We start from the raw sequence: 24,217 nt of genomic DNA on the forward strand, positions 1-24,217 counted from the left end.
CTAAAAAGCACATAGCCATCCATGACAGCATTCCAGTCATGTGAACTATCCCACCATGTCTCTGTCACTGCAATGAGATCATGGCCCTGCGACTGCACACAGATCTCTAACTCTTCCTGCTTATTCCCCATGCTGCGTGCATTGGTATACAGGCATTTCAGAGAGCCAGTCAAGCACGCAGGCTTCCCGGGAGAGGTGCAAGAGGATCCTCCATAGCCATGTTCCACGCTGTCTCCCCTGGCTGCATTCACCCGCTGGAGGCATCCTGACTTGAGCGGTGTTTTACTGACTCCCCTGCCACTATTCCACTCCCCTTCCCCCACCTTTCCTAGTTTAAAGCCCTCCTTACCAGGCTGGCCAATCTGTTGGCAAAGATGTGCATGCCCTGCTTGGTGAGGTGGATCCCATCTCTCCCCATCAGCTGTTGATCTTCAAACAGGGTCCCATGGTCATAGAAACCAAAGCCCTGTTGCCAACACCAGCGGCACAGCCAGCTGTTAACTTGGAAAATTCGTCTACTCCTCCTCCTGTCCTTTCCCCTCACAGGCAGGACTGAGGATAAAATGACCTGGGCTCCCAGACCCTATGACCATCATCCGCAGAGCTCTGAAATCCTGTTTGATGGTATCCAATTTGCCTTTCGTGTCATTAGCACCCACATGGAAGATCAGCAGAGGGTAGTAGTCCGATGCATGGACAAGCCTTGGCAGTCTTTCCATGACATCTCTTATTCGAGCCCCTGGCAGGCAGCAAACCTCTCTGGACAAGAGGTCAGGTCGGCAGATAGGTGCCTCTGTCCCCTGCAGCAGGGAGTCACCCACAACAATCACTCGCCGCTTCTTCCGGGGGTTCCTGCACGGCACAGGGTCTGCCAGGCCAGTTGCTTCCCTTGGAGCCATGCCCAGCTCCTCCTCAGCTTGGAGGGCGCTAAACTTGTTCTTCAAGGGTAAGTCTTGAGGAGGAGCAAGAGCCTTTCTCCTTCTATGAGAGGTCACCAGCTTCCAGCCCTCTTCAACAGCGTTATGATGCACCTTTACACACGGTGCTGAGCCCTCCGACAACTCCGCTGCAGTGGGGGGTGGGGACTCCCGGAGCTGCACAGTCTTCGAGAACGCCCTGTCAATCTCCCGCTCATCCTCTCGGATGCTACGCAGCCTACTAACCTCCTCCCGTAACTCCTTTATCGGGTGACGCAACTGGTCAACCACAGCACACCTCACACAGGAGAGCTGACTGTCGGCCCAGGCCTCCCAGAGAGGCCCCAGGCACTCCCTGCAGCCTGACACCTGCAGAGCTGCATCTGCTGTCTGAGGGTCTGTCTGGGTTGAAGCCTCAGACACAGCTGATGCAGCACCTCCAACAGCCACTGGGGAACGTGCTCTGCGGCGTGTCATGACCATGCCCCGGGGAAGGACACACCACTGTGCAAAATGTGCAAAATGGAGAGGTGCCTTCTTTGCCTTCTGGCGCCCTTCTGCGCGAACTGCTGCGCAAATTGTTCAGATGGCTCTGGAAACAGGATCCAGTTTATCTACTGGTGGTATATGGGACCTGGTGAGCTTGTTATATGTGTACACTAAGAAAAAGGTACATTTAAAAAAACCCAGTAGATAATTATATTATGAAATGCTAAGATAGAGAAGGCAGTAATAGCTATTTAACAGGCTAAACTGATCTTACCTACATGTTGGCTTCTACGGCAGAGTGTTTAATGATGGAGCAGAGTTGCCACACCTAATAGAAGGTGTGATACTTACGGCTAAAATCATGACTTGCTGAACAGTTTAGGGTCCTGGCTATAGACAGGTCTTAAATCCCTGCGTCCCATTTCTGTCTCTGCTGTGACAGTGCTGCAGGTCTGCATTATAACTAGTCTGAAATGTTGAGCAAGTGGGTTTATGGGAGTTGTGTGCTCTCTTGGCCAGGAATCTCTGCCTCAGTTTTGTGATCTGTAAAATGGAGGGTTTCTGTGAAGATTAGTTTGAAGATAAACATTGACCATCGCTAAATTTTCGGTATGACGTGTGGTGGGGATGGGGAGAAATAAATGAAGCTTGGAGAGTGTTGTTAGAATCCAAACATTAATATCAGTAACTGGCTTGCTACATAGCAAATTGCAGTATATGACTTGTTTCGCACTTACAATTTTTCAATGCAATTGCTCATTTTGTTGAACGAATATTGTAAAAATAGCATGTGCAAGGATTTTTTTTTTAACAACTTGCTTCAAAAAGTAATTGTGATAGGTTTCTCTTGTATGTAGTTAAGTTGTCCAGAAACATACCCCTTAATATTTGGCTAGTAAATAACTTTTGCAGCTCTGCCTACACCAGTGTCTCCCACTACATTTCAGCTATTTAAGATTACTAAATAAGAGTTAAATCATGTTATTTCATATAAACAACAAGTCTAGTGCATTGGACATGCCAACGAGAAAACATAATTCAGAAGTCATCAAATATCATAAAAGTTTTGAAAAGCATTATGTACAAGCACGTTTTGACTTATCCCCTATACTTAAGGCTCATAAACTTCTGATTCAGGCATCCGTGTCAACATACATTTGAAGTAAAACATGCTCAGCGATTTGGGGACTTAGGAATTTTGGTTTATTTTTTGTGAATGCTTTGTGGCTTTTTGACTTTTATTGCAAATATGTTGTTTCTGTGGCCTCTTATTTTTAGAAGAGAACTGCTACCTAGTGGAAAAATGTGCTGGGGAATGTGGCCTGCAGAGGTCATCAACGTTGTTTTGCTCTATCCCGAGGGAAGGATGGATTTGCTATGGGTAGGGCCCTGGCTTTGGGCCTCTCTCATTCCAGAGGCTGGAGGGGTGGGAGTGGTAAGGAGAGCCTGTAAAGGTTTGAAATTCCCCAGTGGGGATTTAAGGACACGGTATGTTGGAGGTGGTGGTAAAGGAAAAAGCTCTCTAAACATGGGAAGCAGGTCCATCAACATGAATGAATATTGGGCCAGAAGCCTTGGAAGGACATTGTCTCGCTTAAAGGCTGCTCAGACCAAGATTTTTGGATGGATTGTGTTGAGCTGGATATTTTGTAGGGCAGGAGCTCTGTGCAGCAATTAGACTCAGGATGTGTATGTGCTGCAAGCACAGGAGCTTTGCGTTGAATAAGGTACCACGCTAGTTGCTTTCCTTTTAGCTCTGAATCTCCATGAGCAGAGAGCTTTAGACACTATAGGATTCATGCAGTGCTCCAGTCATGGTTGACCAGCATCCTTTCTAAGAACGGACTAAATGTATGGTAAGTATTGCGGAGGGGTGTTCTTGTTCTTGTTTCAGGTTGGCTTGTTTTTTAGTACTCTCAGTGTCAGACCTTTGTTGCTCTTCCTGTTAGTTATGATTTCCCAGTAGGTGGTAAGATTATATTTCAGGGTATCAGAGCTATGTCTCCAGGACCATTTATGAAACCTGTTTTCAGCAGACGTGCCCTGAGAATGGCACACCTCTTAACTCGACTGTATTATGCCAACAAAGCATGAATGGCCTCAGCCAGTCCAAAGTGTTTTTGTGACTTTAGGCCCCTGCTTTCAAGGTCCCAGTGTGAATATGGATCAGACCACTAGTTGCCTTTCATCCCTCTCAAGAGAGAGGCTTGGAGGATTGGAAGCAAGCCTATTAAATGAAGCCTGGCAAAAGTGAAAATGGAGATATGTTTGCTTTTGACAGAATATATGAAGACTTTCTAGACGAGGCAGTGTGAACTTTCAAGCAAAACTGAGCCATTTGGTTCACAGACTTAAATTAGCGGTGGCCAAATCCAGGGAAGAAGCTCTGCAAATTGCTTGGGATATAGTATAGCTGAAATGCAGAAGAAGCTGAGTTGAAATGCCGCTTCTATTTTCAAGGGATTTAGCACCATGCTGCCATGGCTTTTATAAAAGCTGCACTGGGGAACAGAGCGTTCTGAGAGGAATTTGGTACTTGGTAAATATATTCTTTGGCGTCTTGGAATTACAAGATTGATGAGGACTGTGGCAGTCTATCAGGATCTTTATTTCTCTTTCCTTCTCTGATGAAGTGTTATTTATAAAGAATGGAATTTTAGCTGAGCAGGCACCGTCATGCAGAAATAAATGCACAACATTGTTGAGCTGGGAACTGCAGCCATGTCCTTCAGTTGATGTTGCTTTTCTTCCTCCAGGCCAGTGTGGTGGTAGTGGGAGTTCTGGAGTAGCAGAGAGATGTTTCAACCAGCTAGAATCAAAATGGGAAACTGCTTTTGAAACAGCTTCACAATCATTATTTTAATACATAGAATGGATGTCTTGCTGTGTATGCCCTAGGCAGATGGCCAGTGCTCTTCTGCATGTGAACTTTATGAAGTGATCTAGCAGTTATTAAGGAACAAGAGAGATTGTTTAAACTGAAATCTGTTGCATTAACATACATTGCTTCATCTGGCGTCATAAAAAACAGTTCCTCATTCCTACAATACATGGGCAAAGCCAGTTTCCCCATGCTCCTGTCTCTTGCTTTCTGTGCTTTGGTTTCTTATGGCCTTTTGGGAAAAGGTGAGATCTGAAATGCAATCTTTTCCACCATCAGATTTCCAAGAAAGGATAGAAAATAAAACTTACGCAAACATTGTAGAGTCAGAAAAATTTGCATTGCTATAAAACATAGGCACTTGAAAGACTGGCACTGAAGATCAGCGGTCTGGCATGCTAAGCCCTGTGTTAACACTTTCAGCGGTATTAGTTCATGGAACTTATGGTTATCAGGTGCAAGAAGGAATAGGGTTCAGTTTCCTTCTAGGGCTTGTTTAAACTGGGAAATGGACTGAGTTTCTTATTCTAGCATTGTTTCCTCAGGTTAAAAATAAAAACTAAAAAAACCCCATAAAACATCGTAGACCTTCAAATGGGAGTAAAAAGAATTGAAGTCCATTTCAGAGTTAGCAGGTGTGATTCTGAGTTTGTGCATGAAACAGGCTTGATAAGATGTGAAAAAAGCGACTGTCAGCCTGAGATGTATCAAGAAGATATTGCCGGGAGAAATAGGAATGTATCTCTGGGGTATTGGCCAAGGCCGTGCGACGACCTCCTGTGACGTGCCATGCGCGCTCTTCATTGCTGTGTTCAAGGAAGGAGAGCTCATGGCACAAGAGAAGGGTGACAAGGGTGCCTGGGGAGTGGAGAACCTTTGGGAGGGAACTGGAACTGCTTTACTTGGTTGGCTTAGCAAAATGAAGACCAAAAATGGTATGATTTCTCTTTTTAAATTAGTCTGGGGTTCACACAGGTTGAAAATGCCCTTCCCCCTCCCTGATAGTCTGTGCTGATACAGGAAGAATCGTTTTCAGACTTTCATTTTTAACGATTATTTCATGTTTCAGTGTTGAATTGAGATTTTCAAGGTGTTGGGTCTACCCCTAAGTGAGAATGGGGTTTTTGTTTTGTCTTGTGTTTCTGGAATGTTAACTAAGAGCTGCTCAGCAGTTTGACACTCATTTTAGAAATCTTGGCCAGTATTATTTGCAAATATTTGGAGTTATGTTGATCACTTAAAAACGCTAGGTGTGGGGGGCAGGGGTTGACCTTGCATTAGCAGCCCTATAATTAGCATTTTGATGTAAATCAGATGTGATCTGTGAAGATGATTTCACATTAAAAGAATTACAAAGTCTCGGTGCAAGTAATCTGTCCATCTTGCCCTTTATGAAGGGTAGGGTTTGTATTTTAATGTTTATGTGGCACTAGGGCATGAGTGTTTCTGTGTGAGAACACTATTAGCAGTTATTTCAGCACTACTCTGGAGATATGAAAAATATCATTTATTAGTAATTAATTACTGTGGACCTTGTTCCTGACTGATATGACATCTACCTCTGGGACCTGGTATCAGTCACTGAACATAGTATAGCAGGAGACTTTATAATTCAGCATATTAACTATGCCAGACTGTGGTGTAGTGGGCAAGAAATACTATTTACCAAAAGAGGAAGTGACCTGTTTGAGGAGCAATTACTGGGACTGGCAAATTATTCAAAAAATAAAATCCCAAGTCAGATGAATTTCAGCTGAAGAAGTGCTCATATATTTGTACAACGGCAGTATATAATAAAAGAATGTATAGAGTTTTTAAAGTCATAAAGGATTCTTAGATTGTAGCCTTCCCTTTTGTTTAATCTAGTCCATAGAATTTAATTCTTGATGATGCCCCCTGCTAAACTTCATGTGTACTGAATGTGGACTATTTATTTTTTCAGTTAAAAGCTCTCCTACTGTGTTGTAGTGTAAATTTTCAAATGCCTTTTGTCTTTTAATTTTTTCTAGAGATCCATTTGTAGACATGAACACGGAGAGGGGAGTATTCAGCCTTTCCTGAACGTTGAGTCCCTTGAGGCTCAATAGAATAAACACGGATGCTCAGAGTGGCTTAGAGTTGCAATTAATTGCTTGTCTAACTTTTGTTCGAATCATTGACCTTGATGATGGTATATACTTCTGTTATTGCATTATGAATAATAGTGTAATCCACAGCCTATGACTTCAGAAGAGCTTGCTGTGGAAATGATTTGCAGTGATCAAGATTTCCTTGAGGCCTTCCTGAAACAAAAGGCATACTAGCAGCTGTGGTGACCTCCAGAGAAGCGCTGGGACATTTGAGCTTCAGCTCCGTGGAAGTATGATGGAGGAGTTGCTCTTAAAGGTGACTCTTCTGGGAATGAAGGTGTTTCTCCCCTTGTCATCCTTGGGATGTAGGTTGCTCATTCCTTCATGTTCTATTTGGACGTAAGACAGCTGGTGTAGAGCTTCAAAAAAGGTTTCAAAAATCTTTTAGATTATCTATTTCAAATACTGTTAGAGCTGCTATATATTTGAGTTTCCTGGGGGAGAAGAAATTGATTTTGACATTTTGCATGAGAAGTGTGGGTTTTGGGGAAAGAGCAAAAGTTTCATGTGGGCTGTCAGATGTCAAGAAATCCTCACTTTCTGACTGCAGAGCGCTTGTGCCTTGGCATCTCTCACGCTTCAGACTTGCGTGTGTACAGCCCATCTGTACAGCACATGGCGGGGAGCTCTGATGCAGCCAGATGTGTTGGACTTGCTGAGTAAGTGCAGCCTGGTGCTTGAACCCATCTTTCTGTCTGCAGTTCCCCAGACAAAAAGAAGAGGGAGTCCTAGATAACAGTAACTTTTCGCCACTTCCTTCTCAAGCTGTAAGAACTAGTTAAAACTCAGCTCTTTAGCATTTTCTGAGAACAGAGGTTTGAGAGCTTTTTCTCCTGAAGCAGTGCTTTTCTGTAGACCATCCCTGGCTTGCAGAGTGCCTAACCCTGAGTAAATATGGCAAAGCATTCCACATTTTGAAAGACCTTTTGTAGGAGGTAGGGAAAGAAGGGATACAACTATCAGGTCCCAACTGTGAAGCTGTGGATAATAACATTATATCGGGAGACTTGCAAATGTAATGGTACTGCTTGTGTTTTGGGTAGCACCTTTTCACTTTAAAATGGAAACAGTGTCTTTTCTTGAGAAACATCTCATTAGAGATATTGGTCATCTCACTTCACATCAAAACTCATTCTTGACAGGAAGAACAGCTTCCTTAAAATTAGTCATTCTGACATGTTAAAAATCCAGAATTGAAATATAAAGTAAAATCTTAATGGTAAATAACATTTGCAAGTGCTCTTGTCCTATAATATTCCAACTCTGGCTGGATATAGGAATGTTTTCAATGAGTAATATACCATCAGCGTAAAATGAGAAATAAGGGAATTGAAGGCCCTGTTTTTAAGGCAGAAATATTAGATTGCCTGTCATGAGTTGTGCAAGTTATCATTTAAGTAACAGATAGGTCTGTAAAAGATGCCGATTTTTCTTTCTCCAGAACAGCTAATCAAAGATAGGCTAGGATTCTCTGATTCATTTCTGTGGAGTCTTACTGCTACAAAAGGGAGGTTTTGTGAGGATGCTGAACACACCGGTTCATTTATCTTAGGTATTGTTTGAGTGTTTGTGTGGTTCCCTTCCCCCCCCCCCCAAAAAAAAAAAAAAAAAACCAACTTTGTCACTTAGGAGAGGTGGGGAAAAAGCATTTTTACTGCCTTAAATGTAACTTTTCATAGTTTTGATAAAATTCTCTTAGCTAAGACAGTCCCAAGGTTGTCAAAACCTTTCTTTGCTTTGAGATCAAAACCAGCCTCTTTTAATTTCCACACAGGAATAAATGAGCAGCAGTGCAATTCCTGAATGTATCGGAACTGGGTATGCGAGATCCCTTTTAATGAACAACCATTCTTTCTAAGTAGATTTAAGGCAACGCTGTTAGGTGAAGCACACTGGTGCATCTTCCTATATGACTTTTATTTCTCAGAAACGAGTTTTTAGATGCACGTGGGTTATTCTGTGAAAGCTGTGATTGCAAGGTCTAAAAAATGTTCTTACAAGTTAGAAGTTGCTGAGCTAAAAATTACAAAACCTTTTCTTGGTGATATTTCAGAAAGCTTGCTGATAAAATCAGATCTTTTAAAGATTCTTGTCGTTTTGGTTATACTTGTAAATATATCAATTCTTTGGAATCTCTCTTTTTTTTTTTTTCCTCTGCCTCCCACAGTCTATGAAGAGAAGGCTGTGAAAGGACTGTAAATGACTGTGAGGCTCTGGTGACAGTGAGGCCTGAGGAGTTCAGGTTGTACTGTATTAATACCATCCTGTGTCTCCTGTTAGAGCTGAATTAAGTGATCTATCACAGAAATGTGTTTAGTTCCTTCTTACAAACTGTTTTTCCCTCATGAATGTGTTTCTTCCATGAGGTTAAATTTCCCTCATTACAGACCAAGCCATTACTCAAGAAAAGAAAATAGAAGGGTATTGAGTTGATACTTGGCATCTGCATTATTTTCATCTGGTAGTAACACATTTAACCACTGGTGTGAGAAACAAGAATAACACAGGCATTTACACAGCAATGGGGGATAGCCATAGAGATAAAGAAAGAAAGAACATCCCCCCTATTCTGATTTAGACCTTTTGGGGAGGGGGCCTGTCTGACATAGGGAGGATTAGCAAGGAACCAGCAGCACTTGATGGTACTTCGGTGACTTTGTGGCTGAAGGGTCAGTTCAGCAAGCTGATCTGACAGAAAACTAAACTGCTGAACAAAAGAGAGCCTTGAGAGAGGATAATTAGTATATATGATGGGAAATGTTAGTAAGAAAAGTCCAGTAGAACAGGACTGTGGTATTAGATGTATATAAGCTGAAGAGCTGGATGTGGCATCTACAGCGCCAGATGGGTGCTAGTTGTCAGGCTTTGCTGTCCATCTTCTTCCACATCTGTGAAGTGGGGCCCTGCTTGTTCAAGTGCTTGCAAGTCTACTTGTTCAGTAGTGCTAGGTGAGAGGTAGGTACTGTTTTGATTGTAGCTTTAGGATTCTTGTTTTAGTAACAGTGATAGCAGTCATAACTCAGGTTTAAGGGGCTGCCAGTTGGCAGAGGGATTCTGGTAGCTCTCAAGCAGAGCAGCCTTGAAATGGAGCCATGACGGAGACGAGGCTGCAGAGTCGGGACACGAAGTAGCTACAAAAACAGCCTGACTGACAATGCGATATACGGGAAAAGATCTACATAAACGTGGAAAAGCTAATTTCGAGAATGACCCTTCTGATTCTTTTGAATTCAGAGTTCTTTTGTGCAACTCAAAGCGCTCCCCCCCCCCCAAAAAGATTAATCTTGGAGTTGTAAGCTCAGCAGCCTATCTTACGCTATAGCATATCTGCTATAGCTCCAAGGGGCCATGTGTGGATTTAGCTGTAGAAGATCTTTTGAAGTAAATGAGATTGTATGGCTGTGCTGGCTGGGCCCTGGCATACCTCTTGATCTTACTGAAACTCAGAGTTGAGACCAGTTAAAATGACTACTGCACATTCTCCAACCTGAACGTGCAGTGCTCAGACAGGGTAACTCCTTGGCAGTTGTTCAGAGCAATGACAGATTATAGAGGGAGTTTTTCTTTTTGAACGTTTTGATATGGGATTAGGTCTTGGATGTGATCTGCAAAACTTCGAAACAAACTGAATTGTTTACTTGGCGATGGTACAGAGGAACTGTACTCATGATTGACAGATGCAGGATCCTGGGCTGGTGGCTGGCTGTCTCTGTTGTTTTCCACCCTGGCTAAGATGTTCGCCCAGTAAGTTTGTCACTTATCAGTGCATGGGATAAGTGGGAAATGGAGGATGTTCCCATCATCAGGAAGTCATCGTGATCTAGTGCGCTAACTTTATGTGACGTTATCGGGGGCGGGGACAAAAAAGCACCATTCATTGAGCGCGTTTGTTTCCAGCCAGTGCAGAAAGAGGAGCTGTCTTCAGTTTTGAGTGCTTTGATTGAAAAGTATTTTCACACCAGCGCGTGGTGACTAATACTCCTTGCAGTCATGTTCCTGCCTGGCACTTTCGGATATGGCTTTTGTGCAGCTGCCGGAAGGAGCTCGTCTAAACCCAGCCGGGCACCTGACACTGTGGAGGGAAAGGCCACTTGCGCCAGGAGTGCTGGTCCAGCTTTCTGGAATGAAGACTGTGGCCGAATTGGTGGTGTTTTTTTAGCGGCAGCCACAGAGGATGGGGGCTAACAGGAAATGATTAGAACAGAGCAGCAGTAAAGAGTGGATGTCTAGCTGAGCTCTGCAAGGCTGAATTAGTGAATGAGGGGGGAAAAAAGCAAAACTTTTTTTTGCCTCAGTGGCAAAAAGAGGGAGTGGCAGAGCATCCTCTTATGATTATGTGTTGGTTTGTTGCTGATGTGAGTAATGCCTTCGATTCCAAGTTTGATGAATTTATGATGATGTTTGCACATCTTTGCACTCTTTCAGTTCTGAAATTAAGGAAAAGATGTCTGGCTGCAGTTTTCAGTTTCAGTCAATGACCTGAAAAGAAGTGGCCTCTATTTCCCAGAGCTCAGGACACTTGCATGTCCATGCCAGATGGACTGTAAAATCACACTAGGTAAGAGGTGTGGGTATATATAGGGCTTTGGTTTGTTTTGAACATGGTCTTGAAAAGAGCTGGACAGTGTTCAGAACTGACCTCAGGCTTTGGTGGGCTAAATTAGTGCCTTTATTCTGCTTGGCAGTGTGGGCCAAAAGGCATTCTAAAATAAATGCAAGAATGTGTGGTGTGTGACTGCCTGAAAGTGCCCTCGGTTGCTTTTGTGTTTTATCAGCGGTTACAAATGGGTCTGTGTAATGCAGAGAGTCTCTGAGGCCTTGCTGCTTCGGCATGTGACTGGAGCAGCAGGGACGGGCCCTGCGGAGCTGTGTAAGTGGGGAGACATCCACGTTGCACTGCTGTTGAAAGTAATTATGAATCTGTTTTCATGGGAAGAAAGAAAAGCCTGGTAGATGTCATTTCATGTTCAAAATGTGAAGCCTAGGCATGAATTACTGTATCACTGCTACTGGGCTGTAGAGGAGTCACAGGCGCTGAGAATTTGGGTCTGTTAGTTCCTTTTTCAGAATGCCACTGGCCGATTGAAAAAAACTATATTGTTGTGGAAAGTGAGTTTTGGGCTTGTCTTTTTTTTTTTTTTTTTTTAACTACATTATACTCCTGAAAGAAAAGCTGGAAAAAAGTTTCCACTGATTGCAAAAGGGGGGAAAAAATCCTTTCTTCCACCCTGGGGATGCCCAGTCTCAGGTTTTGTTTGAAGAAAAATAGGAGGCCTCTGAGAATAGACTTCCCTTTCCCTATGACCTGGCTAGAGTGAGTCTCCGACCTTGCTGAGAACTGGGAAACTGGGACTAGGAAGCCTCATGCCGGACTGTGCCAGTTTGCTCTTGTCCCCTTTGTTTTTAATAGGCTTCAGCTCCAGCCTTTTGACTCTCTCAGTTTGTCTTCTGTACCTATGAACTGGTTACTTGATACTGATTTGGAAAGAGAAATTCCTGAACTCTGAGGCAAGCTGGACGCTGTGGTGGTGACACCTTGGAGGGGCCGGTGGCAGAGCAGCACTGTGTCCATCACAGTTTGCAAAGACATGGCGGTGACTTGCCCACTGGGGAGCTCCTGGTGACTATTAACTGGGCTCGACTGGAAACCCCAAGCGAGTGGAGCAGAAACAACAGCTCAAGTAAAACACTCACAGATGGTTGTGGGCGGTGGGAGAGCCACCGGCTCTGAGCGCCTCGCTGGACTGCCCAGAGAGCTTTCCAGCTGGCAATGGGCGAGAAAGCTGAGCCCGCAGCCTAGGCAGCACAGATGCTGTAGTAGGACCTTGGGCCAGCCTCCCTAGAGGTAGGAGATGGTGAGAGCTGCTCCGAGAAGGTAAACTCGCCTGTCTCGCTGTCTCACCCTTGGAGATGACTTAAAAAAACATGGGCTGCCTTGGCTGTAGGCAAGCAAACGCTCTTGCATAAGCTCCGTTCCTCCAGATGCTTTTTATTGCCACTGTAGGGAGTTAAATAGTATTGGGATTAAGCAGATTCTTATGTGCATTCACTGTTCATCACAGATTCCCAAAGGACAGGTTTTAAGCTCTGTGGTGGGTAAATATGGTTGACCCTGAGTCTTGCAACTCAAGGCCTGGTCTGAGTGTCAGAGAAACAAGACTGGGTGCCAGGAGAAGTAAAAGTACAAGGTTTGGCGCTGGAGGGAGCTTGCTTTGAGGGGGGGAGGCAGGAAGGAGGTGTGTGTGTGTTTAGGCCTGTCTCAAGGAAAGCTGCAAAGAGGCATTGGCACTTTTATACTGGAGTTAACACGTAGCTGCTTTTTTTTTTTTCTTTTAAAAAGGCCAAATTCAGTCTGAGTGAAAATTGGCCTTTCCTCACAGTTACTCAACGTCAGTGTTTCTTACAGCTTGCAGTGTTGCTAGCTGTGCAGTTGCCATGGCCTCCATGGCAGACAAACTTCAATGCTCGATATTGGGAACGCATAGGAAACGCTCACTTCCACCCTTTCCCTTTTTTGTGAGGCAGCTTTTTTTATAGCCATTGTGAATTTGTCCAAAAGTAGCAAAGAGCTTGGAAGGCCCCTCTGCGTTTCTTCTTCCTTTTGCAGGTCATCTTCTCTGGGTTCCCCTCCCTAAGTGCACGTTACTCATATTCATGCATGTTTGCAAGGAGCCTAAAAGTCTCTCAGAGAGAACAGGGTTTCTTTTTTTGTTGTTATTTCAGAGCTGGGTAGATGCAAACTTTGCCTCTTGCATGGAAGTGTGAGGCCATGTGAAGAAACCTGTCAGTGGAGGAGAACTTTAAAACCAGGGGAGGTTTCCTCTTCGGTCCCCGTGTTGTTGTGCTCAATGAGGCATGCTGACTTTTGAGGGGTTTCCAGCCGGCTGCCACTCCACGCTGCTGTCTCTCATTAGGTAGGACGTTTTTAGTCACTGAATTGAATTTACTTCCATCCTGTGCAGGCCTGGTGGTGGTCTGCTTTTACACACTCCAATTTGCAGTTAGTGCCAAACTACTAAATTATTAAGCTCGGGTTTTAATAGAAACCCCTATGTAGGCTTAAATTGTTTCCACTCTATTTGGAGTTTCCTGCTCTGCTGGTTTTTATTTTGTCCTATGCCTGAAAGCGTAGAGGGAGGAATTCATGGGAAAGCGCAGAGGCCAAAAGGAAGATTTCAGCCTGGAAGAACAGAAAACAGTCTAGAAGAAATAAAAGGTTAGTTGATACTGTATCCAGCTCTGATGGAGGTGATGGAAAAAAACGTTTCCTAATCCCCACGACAGTTCAGCGGAAACTTGTGTGTTTGTTTTTAATGCAGTTTGTAACTTAGGTTTCTCAATAAAATATTTTCTTCATGACTATTTTTGCACTGACCCCTTCTCCAGGGCTTGAAAGGGATGCTTGCCAGCAAACACAGCCCCCCCTTTTCTTTCTGGGTGTTGCTGTCCTGCTGGCGGCAGCAGCAGGGTTCAGCGCTCAGCGTGCCGACGTTTACCTCCTCTGGGGGATGCCCCTTACAGGTTCGCACCCATTTCTGGAGACTCCTCCCCCAATACAGACTCTCCCCAACCCCCGCAAAACCACTGCCGACAGGGTCACGATCACACTTGCTGGTATGCGCTATCTGTAGATGTATACAGTCAGATCTGGTCAGCATGGTTTGTTGTTTTGGTACCACTCCAATAAATCTGTGTCCCCGATGACGGGTGCTGTCCGCTCCCCTCCACCAAATGAGTTGATTCCATTACTCAGGTAAAACCAGTGATGTTGGTTGAACCTGCGCTTCCAGGTAGTCTGGGAGTCCTCAGCACTGATTTCCTGAAGACCTGGAGATGCTGCTTCATCATGAGCAGTGACCCCCTTCCCCTGGTGGTGATTGAATGGGAGAGATCTTGGAAACGTGCTGATGAAAATAGGAGGCAAGGGGCTAAAACTACGTGACGCGTGCCACCTTCTCCCCTTCCTGTGGCAGCCACCTCCCCGGGCATGTGCTGGGTCCCAGGTGAGGGGACCGCTGTTGCTGGAGGCAGAGAAGGTTGCCAGTGCTCGTCCTGCCTCGGGTAATGGGAATCTCCCACTTCACCAGCGCCATGCGCTGGGAGCCAGACATGTGCCCACAACTCTGAAATACCCGAGTATGAGCAGCCAGCGCAATGCAGTAGGATTGCGGAGCCGAACTACAGTGAAGTATTTGAGTTTTAGGTGTTTTTTTTGAGGGTTTGGAATAGGTCTGTTACCGAGTGCTATGAATGAGAGATTTATATACGGTAGATCTTCCAATGTGTAGAACAGTTTAAGCAGTAATGACTGAGCTTGTTTTGGATGCAGTATTAACAGCTGTCCGCTGAATCCCTGGAGTTTACAGATACAACTGAAGAGAAAGTTAGGCTGTGAATTACAGAAGTTACCTTCATAGCTCAATGGCAGGAATGGCAGGAACTGCAGTTCCTGCAATTGTAATAACACTCCGGCTGTGTTTTGGTTCTTCCCACGTTTAATTGCATGACTGATTTACTTAATGTTTCTCTTGGGGTCACTCATAACACTTTTATTTTTAGGATTCAGGGAAATTAGGGACACTAGTAATGCATTGCGGTTCTCTCTTAAGGCAGGCGTTTTCCAGAAGAGGACAGTAATAACATCGGTAGCTTAGTTGCTGTGTAACCTGGCTAAGCCAGTGCATTTAGCCCTGGCAAGTAAGGTAGAACTTAATGCTTTAAGATGGACAATCTCCACTGAAAAATATACAGGTGTAGGGAGAGGCCACAATTTCACTAGGTTTGGATAACTTGGAGGATATGCTTATGGTGTGTTAGGAAATCCCTGGCAGTGCCTGTTGGCATTAAACTCCGTAAATAAAGAATTTGTAGGTCAATACTCATTATATGGGTGTAGAACTAGGTGGTCGTACGCCCTCTATGTTAAACAGCTATGAAATATGCCATTTCATGACCAACTGGTCATGCGCCAGCAGAGATGTTCCTTTATACCTGGCTGGTAGCTCCAGCGGGGCGCTAGCATGCTTCATGGAAATTTTTAGGAATGATACTGCGCTGAAAGGCTCGCGCTAACAGTTGGCTAATGTGGCTTGCTCTGTTTGTTGTTTTTAAACAGATGGATCTCTCTGTGGAAACTCTGTATAGCTTCATGCAGGAGCGCCAGAAGAGGTATGCCAAGTATGCAGAGCAGATCCAGAAGGTCAATGAGATGTCTGCCATCCTGCGCCGCATCCAGATGGGCATCGACCAGACCATCCCCCTCATGGAGAGGCTGAACAGCATGCTGCCGGAGAACGAGCGGCTGGAACCCTTCAGCATGAAACCCGAGCGGGAGCTGAAGGCTTAGCTGAGCCGGCAGACTCCCCTTCCTCACTGTCCACGCTCAAGTGCTCAGCATAGACATGATTCCAGCACGCTCACTGGGCAGATGTTTGGCACAGACAGCCATGCTGCCTGACTCCTTGCCAGGGCATTGGAGGAAGAGCCGTGTCAGCTGCCAGAGCTACGCAGCCGGGAATCCAGGAGCTCCCTCGTCCTGTCGCTTGGAGGGAGAAACCTACCACTCTTTCATCTCCCTCCTCAGGCCCTGCTGTCTCCTTTACCGCTACCACCGCCTGTGCTGAAACAGTTGTTTCATTCCTCTAACTAGATCGGGTTTTGCAGAGGAGGAGTTCTTTCATCTGATCTTTTTACTAGAAAAATTCAAAGGGATTATGGGTGTGACATGCCCTCTCACATGCTTTCTGTGCCACTGGGGTTTAGACAATTAGATGGGTGGCAGATATTTCTGAGATCCCCTGGCCTCGGAAATATGTACGTTTTATAGGTGGAAGTGTGGGAGCCAGGAACTGGCTTATTAAAATCTGCCTATTATCATAATTAACATGGTTTGCATGGTGGGGTTTTGGCATCTCCTTCCTTGAGGCTCCTGTTTTTATGGGCTCACTAATTTATGAGGCTGTAAATGAATAACTGTTCCAGATATGTATGTCTGTTGCTGTTAAGCAGGCCTTGGAGTTCCTGTCTCCCCTGGCCTGGAAATGGCCCCATCCCTGATGGCAGCCATGTCCCTTGCCTGACACCAGCAGGCACCAGCGCCTACCTGTTCACTTTGCCTCCCAAAAGTGGACATGAGGTGTCTTTTTCGGGACGCTCCAGTTAGCTTGGTGCTGTTTTTTATACCAGAGGGATGCAGTTGTTTCCTTATCTTCCTGTGTATGGAGTTGGAGACTTGAAGTCCTTTGGGCTCGGTGCGTTGGCCTAGCTGCCGTCATGCCGAGAGCTTGGTCGAGCACCGTGTTTGACTGAAACCCTTTGGGATCGTGCTCAGCAAACTGCTCCAAAGGCAACAGGATGTTCTTGTGTTATCGCAAGTGGTGGGCCTTACTGGAAGGCAGGCAGCGTGTTTGCGTGGCCGGGGCCTTGGCAGACTATTACATTGCCAAGTCTGCCACTGCTCTGCTAGCCACAGGCAACTTGTAGCACCTCTCTAAGCCTTGGTTTCTCCCTGTGTAAAGTGGGGGATATTTTACACGCTGTTGTAAAATATTTACAGATCTAGAAATAAAGTGTTTAACAGCATGTGTTGCCATTGTGTGGCAGCTCTTGTCCATAGCAGAAAGAAGCCGAAAGTGAGGAGCTCTGGCCTCAAGGGTCAAGCGGAGGCTCGTATTTATTTCTTTGATCCTAGGACGCTGCTGCTGGTGAAGAGGCGGAAGCACACCCATGAGCCTGAACAGGGGCTTTCCTTCATGAGGCAGATGCTGCCGTGGGCCTGGGTCCAGTGTGCAGCTCCAACTGGGAAGACGGCTGTTGCTGAGAGTGACAACCTGTCTTCCAGGACAGCACAAGGCTAGGTGACTTGCCAAAGATGACTTGCTTGAATATCTCTTAGTACTTGAGTTTGCTCAGCAAAAGATTGTCTCTAAGCATTTGGGAATAAGAGCAGTGTAGGTTTTTGGTAGTATTAATTGCTGCCTGGTGGCTGGAAGCAACAGGCGGTTCTGTCGCATTACTGAAAGCAAAGTAGCTGAGAGTGAATTTTTATAATGCGGACTGCAACCCATTTAGGTTTGCAGCCTAGCAGTGGTTGGATTTTGGGGTCCTCTGAGCACTGAGGACAGAATCCCTTAGAAATGAAGCCTTTGGAAAGAATCTCGGGAAGGAACAACCGATTACTTCAGACATGGCAAAGCCCAGAGCAGGAGACTTTCTAGCAAGGGCAGCAGAATGGGCCGAGTTCTCAACTGCTCTCCACCTGGAGTTGTGATTATATTTGTGTGTACATATGCATATACTGTATGTTGTGCAGGATATAGCATTGTGAGAATCAGACTTCCAGCCTTGCTCATGTGGGCTGCAGTATTTTGCGCTTGTTTTGTAAGCAGTTCTCATGCTTGCATGAGGCTTTAAAACCCATGAAAACCTGCTTTTTATGCCATTGAGACAAAATGGATGCAGTCTGTATGACCATGCTGTAAGGTTCCCTGTTAGCCATTGTGTTATCCATACTTCTCTGCCACTTGCCATCAGACACACTGGAATATTCAGCAGCTTTAAATAGCTGCTGCAGGCATTTCTGTCCTCCTCGTCCAGATTATGCTGTCTGGAAATTTAGAATGTGCAACATGCAGCCATCTATCTCTGTCAAATGTGATAATCGATACCCCACGCCCCACAGTGCTGGAAGCTTATCCCAGTGGGACGATCCTGATACTGAATCTTGAGGCAGGGGCTAGGCTGCAGATGCTCTCTCCTGTAAAGCCATAGGCCTTTGGCCTTGTACTATTAAGTATCAGATCAAAGCATTGCTCCTTGCAGTACTAATGAGGGCAAGGGAATAGTATTCCTATCTGAAAACTGTAGGAGCTAGGGCTGCAAATCAGGTCCTTCCTTATGTGCCATGAAACTACTAGACGCGGGGCTGATAATGGAAAAAAAAGTCCATGTTCCTTTGAATACTGTCCTTTAAACGTCTGGATTCTGGGCCTCCCAACTAGAGCTTTCTGAACAGCAAGGCTATGCTGTGAAAAATATAGTAGTTGAGCTAGAAAGATATCAGACCTGCAACTTGAAGGCCAGCCTCTTCCAAGGCACACCCAGGTAGGTGTCACCTACTTCTGCTCAGCAGGTGATACAAAATCTCTGTGTCTTGTAAAATATCATTTACCCTCTAACTGGTCTCAAATGATGGTTTACAGTTTTATTTAAATCTTTGTTACTAGCTTTATTACCTATAAGTTTCTGGACCGCTTGCTGAGGGGATGTCACTTCCTTGCATCTGTTGCTGCGCTGCGGTTTCTGTTGCTTGGCTGCTCTGCATTCGCTTTGCTCTGCGTGCGGCTTTCAGACGTGTCTTGGCTGCAGGCGATGCTCAAGGTGAGGCTGTTGCTTTCCTCCCTAGCAGGAGATTTGTGATGTGAGTGGAGTTACCTTTCTGCTTATGGATTTCCTTTTCCAAGCAAACGAACGCTGTTGGAGAAGGCCTCGGGTGTCTTGCTCAGGAACGCACTATCCATTACCTTTACCGAGAGGAATAGCTTGTTAAGTACAGAGAATGGCCTGTTAGGGTTCACTGAAGAGAACCTTTTCTGCCCTATTTTGCTTTATGATGTGGAAAAAAAGCTGGTGCACAGCCTGGAGTGCAGATGAAGCTTTGTCATAGGAAATGTGCTGAAAGGCTAGAGAACAAGGCGAGTCCCTGGGGCTTTGGTCCCTGAGCTGCTCTGGTGCTCACCCTGGTGCTTCGCTTGTGCCCTTCTCCTTCGTACAGCCTCTGGGGCTTGCTGCACCCTACACTGAGGGTCAGTGTCCTACACTGGCAGAAGAGGTTTGCTTTGTTGTTGTCAGTTTGTGTGTGTGGTTGTGGGGTTTTTTTTGTTTTGTTTTGTTTTTGTAACTTTGTGTATTGACATGGTGCTAAAGTGCCAGCCTAGCTGCAGGTCAATTTCTGTGAAGATCCAGTGGAGGGGACAAAAAGGGTTGTTTTGTTTTTTTTTTTTTAATATATGTATTTTGAATTCAATATATTTAAATAGTTAAAAATATATTTTTCTCTCCTGTAAGGTTTTACTCAGAAAGAGTAGAAATACGCATTTTTTTGCATTGCATGACCCAGGCCTCCTCCCTCTCTCCTCCCCCCCCCCCCCTTTATTTAAATCAGACTGCATTCCCATGGTTTCGGGAGGTACTGTTGTAACTTCCCTCCTATTCCCAAGCTGCAGGAGTGTATTTTGATTACAAGTCTTGTGGTTCAGTGCTGCTTGGTTTATGGGTTATTATCCTATTCACAGACTTGCTCTGCTTTCAACTGCATACGTGCTATATGTTCCACAGCTCCAGCATTAAATGGTTGGTACCTTGTGTTCCTCTTGCTCATTCTTCATTTTCACTACACCACTTCTTGCTGTCATTTCTGTAGACCATATAGATAATTAGAGTGGTTGGCTTGTTTTCTCCCTGTCAGCTCCTAATCATGTTTTTTAAAGGGTGTGAGGTCATATCTTAGCTTTCCTGCTTTGTACACGGCTGTAGTGAATCCATCTTTGTGCTTGGAGGTGGCATGTTTCAGTCCCTCTGGAGGTGCCTTTTTTTTTTGTGACTGTAAGAAAACGTGTCCTGGCATGAAACTAAATGGTGGTGGTTTTTGTTGGATGCTGTCCCAATTCTAGTTGGCACTGATGTCCACCTTAAATAAATGATGTGCGCAATGAGGCTAGTGGCCTGCTAGCAGTGGGATAAGTCCTCAGTTCAGTTGGCTGCTGACCTTTCCTATGCTTGTAGCTTCCTGGAGATAAAGAGGGGGCAAGCGCCTGATGAGGGGGGAAGAGAGAAGGAGAAGAGACTAAACTGGCCAGCAAAATCAGCTAGCTGTAGGGAAAAGATGTGGTTGGGGGTTGCTTGAACTGCTGTAGTGGGAGGGAGAACGTGAGGATGTGCAATCATGTGTTAAAGCAGGGGCTGTGTTAATTGGACACTGCTGCTAGTTGAGCTGTTTAAGCCACCCAAGGAGGTGATGGGCTCCGCTCCGCCATGCTGTTAAAAGCCGATGAAGCATTTGTAAATAACTTCCGGGATTAGCGCAGTGTTGCTTAGCTAGTTTGTCTTTTCCAGTAAAACAAATAAAAATGAAACAAAAAAAACTAAACCCAACCTTGCTGAAGGACAAAGGAGCTGGGAAAAGGTTGTTTCTAGTTATATATAATTTCTAATACTGCCTTTAAGTATTTCTCATTTCTTTGTCTCCCTCTCTCTTATCTCCCTCTCAAAAGGGGACTATGTCCAAACAGGTACTTTATATGAGTTCTTCTTGTGATGATGAAAATTATTAGCCAGGTAGCAGTAAGAACTGGAGCTGGGCATCGCCAAGCAGCTTGGCAGTCGAGGTGTTGCTTCAGCTGCTGCTGGTGTCTCGCCTGTCCCCTGCCCTGCTGGCTGCTCGTCTGCTCCTCCTGATCTTCCACAGATCGCTGGATGGGGCGGTTTGTCCTTTTGGCCAAACTTCACCCTCTTCTCAGCTGGCCTGTGGTACTTCTCTGCTTCTTGCCTGCTGGCTTTCAGCCAGCACAGTTGGACAGTTAGGAGGACTGTCTGACTTTAACTACTCCATAAGCTTGTACTGGACAGCCTGTTTATTACTAGGTAAATGCAGAAAATAATTCACCTAAAAGTGAGAGTTATTGCAAATCCCCAAACCCAAGGAAAGGTCTAAGGTGTTAATGGTGTGCTCAGAGCACCTACAGCTGGGTACCTTAGTTAGGCCTAAACCTCCTATGGCACAAGAGAGGGAGGAGCACGAAAAGGGCAACTCTTAGTGCCAGGTGCCTAAAATTAAGGAAAACCAATAGCCCTTTTGTCCTTTTAAAAATCTTTGTATTTTAACAGAAGGAGAATGAACACTGACCTCTTGGGGAGCTGTAAAGGTAAAGAAAGAATATGATGAGCCTATGTCCTACTGTAGGAGAGTAACAAGACCATAGAAATAGCTGAGGATGGTTATAGCTCCTGTGGAAACATGTCTCTTCCCTATTTGGGCCTGTGAACGGCTACTCATGTCAACATGGGTTTGAGAGGATTCTAGCTCTCAGTTATCAGTACCTCGCTATCAAATTTGAAACTGTATCCTAGCAAAATGGCTTTGATGCCCCCATTTTGGGGAGCTGATTGTGGACAGGCATTAGCTGCCCTGTAGCTTGCAAAGCACCTTGTGAACATTGCGTACTCCCTCCTGGACAAAGTGGCCTCAGAGCCAGCCTGCTGTGTAATGCTAAGACCTGCTGAGGCTCCTCCCTCCTGGCTTAGGGAGACCTGACTTGAAATATTTATTGTCATTTGTTTTGGTTTTACTAATAAAAAAAGTATATGATTCATGCTGTACTCTTCCCTCTGTTTACTAGGGAGGGAAGGGGTGGGAGGGTTCCCAATGTAGCATTTAAATAAGTATTTGATTCTGTTCTTCTAATTTTTATATACTCTTGAGCTGGAGGTCCAACAGAGTCACAGAGTTTGGTAAAGGCTTAGCATCCAGCTTTTAGCAAGACAATAGCAATGTTTTTCTTTTCTTCCAAAAAAGAAGGAAAAAAAATGCAAGCGGGGGGGGTCAACTGCTGTAAGTAGAGCTGATTGATTGCTACTTGATGGCCAGCAGCCTGGCTTTGAAAAAAATCCTAGAGAGTAGTAGGAGCTATTACTCCTGCAGGTAACAGGTAATTCTAATAAATTTAGAAAAAACCCTGGCTTAAAGAAAAATAAACGACCACCCTACCTGCAGCAGGCTGCTGTTCTCTTGGCATCAGGAAAGCAAAGAGGTGAAAGACACTTCCACCCATTGCACCTGGGCTTCTTGACAAGAGATGCAAATGTGCAAGATTCATTTTTTAAAGTGAGCTGATGGCCCAGCCTCATGGTTCCCACACATGGGAACATCACACTGGATTTGATCAGCACTGGATTTTTGCAGGTCCTTGTAAACAGCAGTTGAAATCTGCAATTCAAAGTGAGCATGTCTTTCAAGCAGGACAGCGCTCTCAAATCCTGTTTTTCAGCATTTTATATGCTAGAGAAGCAGTGCTTTCTCAGACAAGGTGGTACTGCAGAAAGCTAGAAATATCTCCCTTTCCTTTTCTATTTATAGTGACGCTCATTAATATTCTCAAAGCGCAGCATAACCAAAGACTTAGCTGCAACTTTAGACTTTAGAGCAACAATTTGGGCCTGAGGGCCAAGTAGTTCTCTAAAGGCTTGGCTCAAAGGGAGAGCTCAGTTGTCAGTCTAAGTTGATATATAACAAACACTGTTCTTCTAGCAGAATTCCCAACTGTGTTTCTGTACATTTAACAGTACTTGTAGATAACTATAGTAGTATAATAATACTTCAGTAACTCCACTTATAGCTCAAAAGGAATTTTGCTTGAAGAACAAATACAGGATAACTTGGTTTTAGTCAGGGTATGACCCACTCATTAAAATATCTAGGTAAGTAAGCTTTGCTGAATTTCAGTATTTTCGTACCCAGGCCGTAACTGCCTTATTAGGATTCGGCTCATGAGGAGTCCCAGGCCCCCTGCGCTGGGCTTTTGAAAGCACCACTTGCTGGTAACCATCAGTGTAACTACTGTGCCATGAGTGGAAGTAGAAGGAGTAGCTAGCAGCTGTGTCTGTGTCTAGTTAGTAAAAATAACAGCTCATAAATTACCACATTTCTACTCATTTCTACTCTTCCACACACTCCCCTCCCCCTGCTGCATGCTGCAGGGAGCTCTGCCCTCTTCTCAGGCCACCACTTTAGGCACTTAATTGAGATGGCTGTATCAAGCACATGGTCACCTGAGGCCCCTGTCTTACTACTGCCAGTCAATGAAATGAAAATTAAATGCTGGTGAACAGTATGTGACAAACTTCAGTTGCTGCTCATCACCCTCCAGGTGTTGACTGGAGATAATTTGGACAGTGTCTTTACAGAGCTGTCTCCTGGCAGTGGCAAGAGACCACAGAGGGGACTGTGGAAAGAGGAGCAGCGCAAGTCCTGCAAAGCTGGTAAGGGGAAGCAGTAAAAGCTAAGCCTAGGATGGCCGTAGGTGCTAAAAAAAAAACACCACCACAACAGCCCTTAAAGGGAACAAGGAGTTCATACAAGAGCTGGTCTGACCTACTGAGAACTGGACTTAGGTGTAGGGTGAGAGAAGTCAGAAAGTTTTTAAATGAAAAAGTTGTTAAATGAATATATTTGGGGGGGGGGGAGGGGGTTAATGCACCACTTACTTAGGGTCCGATATTGTACTTAGGTCTTGTTCTACTGTGCAATGGATACAAGCTTTTTATTTTATAGCTAGCACTTCTTGTTTGCAGAACGGAAACTTGTTACTTGTGCGGTAGCAGACAGTACTGCCTCTTTTACAGCAGCTGGAGGTTATACATTTCCCATTCTGGGTTAATGCTTTAAAATTCCCTTAAAATAGGGCTTCTATTGCTGCATCTGAGTTAGAAGATGCCATTACACTAACTTGTAGGTTTAAGCTTTGCCACCCGAAGATCTAACCTCAGGATTTTTTTTTTTTTTTTAAAACATATATTACATCTGTAAAAGCTATTTTCTGAAGGAATAACTATGGGCATATCCCTCCCTCAGCATTAGGAGTCACTCAGAGAGTTCCAGTACAAGCAGCATCGGTCAAAACAATTATCAGTGAAATTAAACTCTTGTTCAAAATAGTAGTATGGGAGGCAAGACATACTTACCAGAGGTAAAATGTATGCAAGTTAAACAACTTGAAATATTTGCAGCAGAAAGAATAGCACAGCTG

The 24,217-nt window shown here is 44.8% G+C and overlaps 1 protein-coding gene across 1 annotated transcript in view; it reads left to right on the forward strand.

The window, feature by feature from the left end:
• Positions 1-21,784, forward strand: part of BORCS5 (BLOC-1 related complex subunit 5) — a 78,229-nt gene extending 56,445 nt beyond the window's left edge. Inside the window, exon 4 of the mRNA XM_068953172.1 lies at positions 15,532-21,784. Coding sequence (XP_068809273.1) covers positions 15,532-15,762 — 231 coding nt within the window. The 3' untranslated portion in view covers positions 15,763-21,784. The remainder of the gene's footprint in view (positions 1-15,531) is intronic.
• The last annotated feature ends 2,433 nt before the right edge of the window (positions 21,785-24,217 follow it).

The sequence above is a fragment of the Struthio camelus genome, chromosome 1 (assembly GCF_040807025.1).
Source record: "Struthio camelus isolate bStrCam1 chromosome 1, bStrCam1.hap1, whole genome shotgun sequence".
NCBI lineage: Eukaryota > Metazoa > Chordata > Aves > Struthioniformes > Struthionidae > Struthio > Struthio camelus.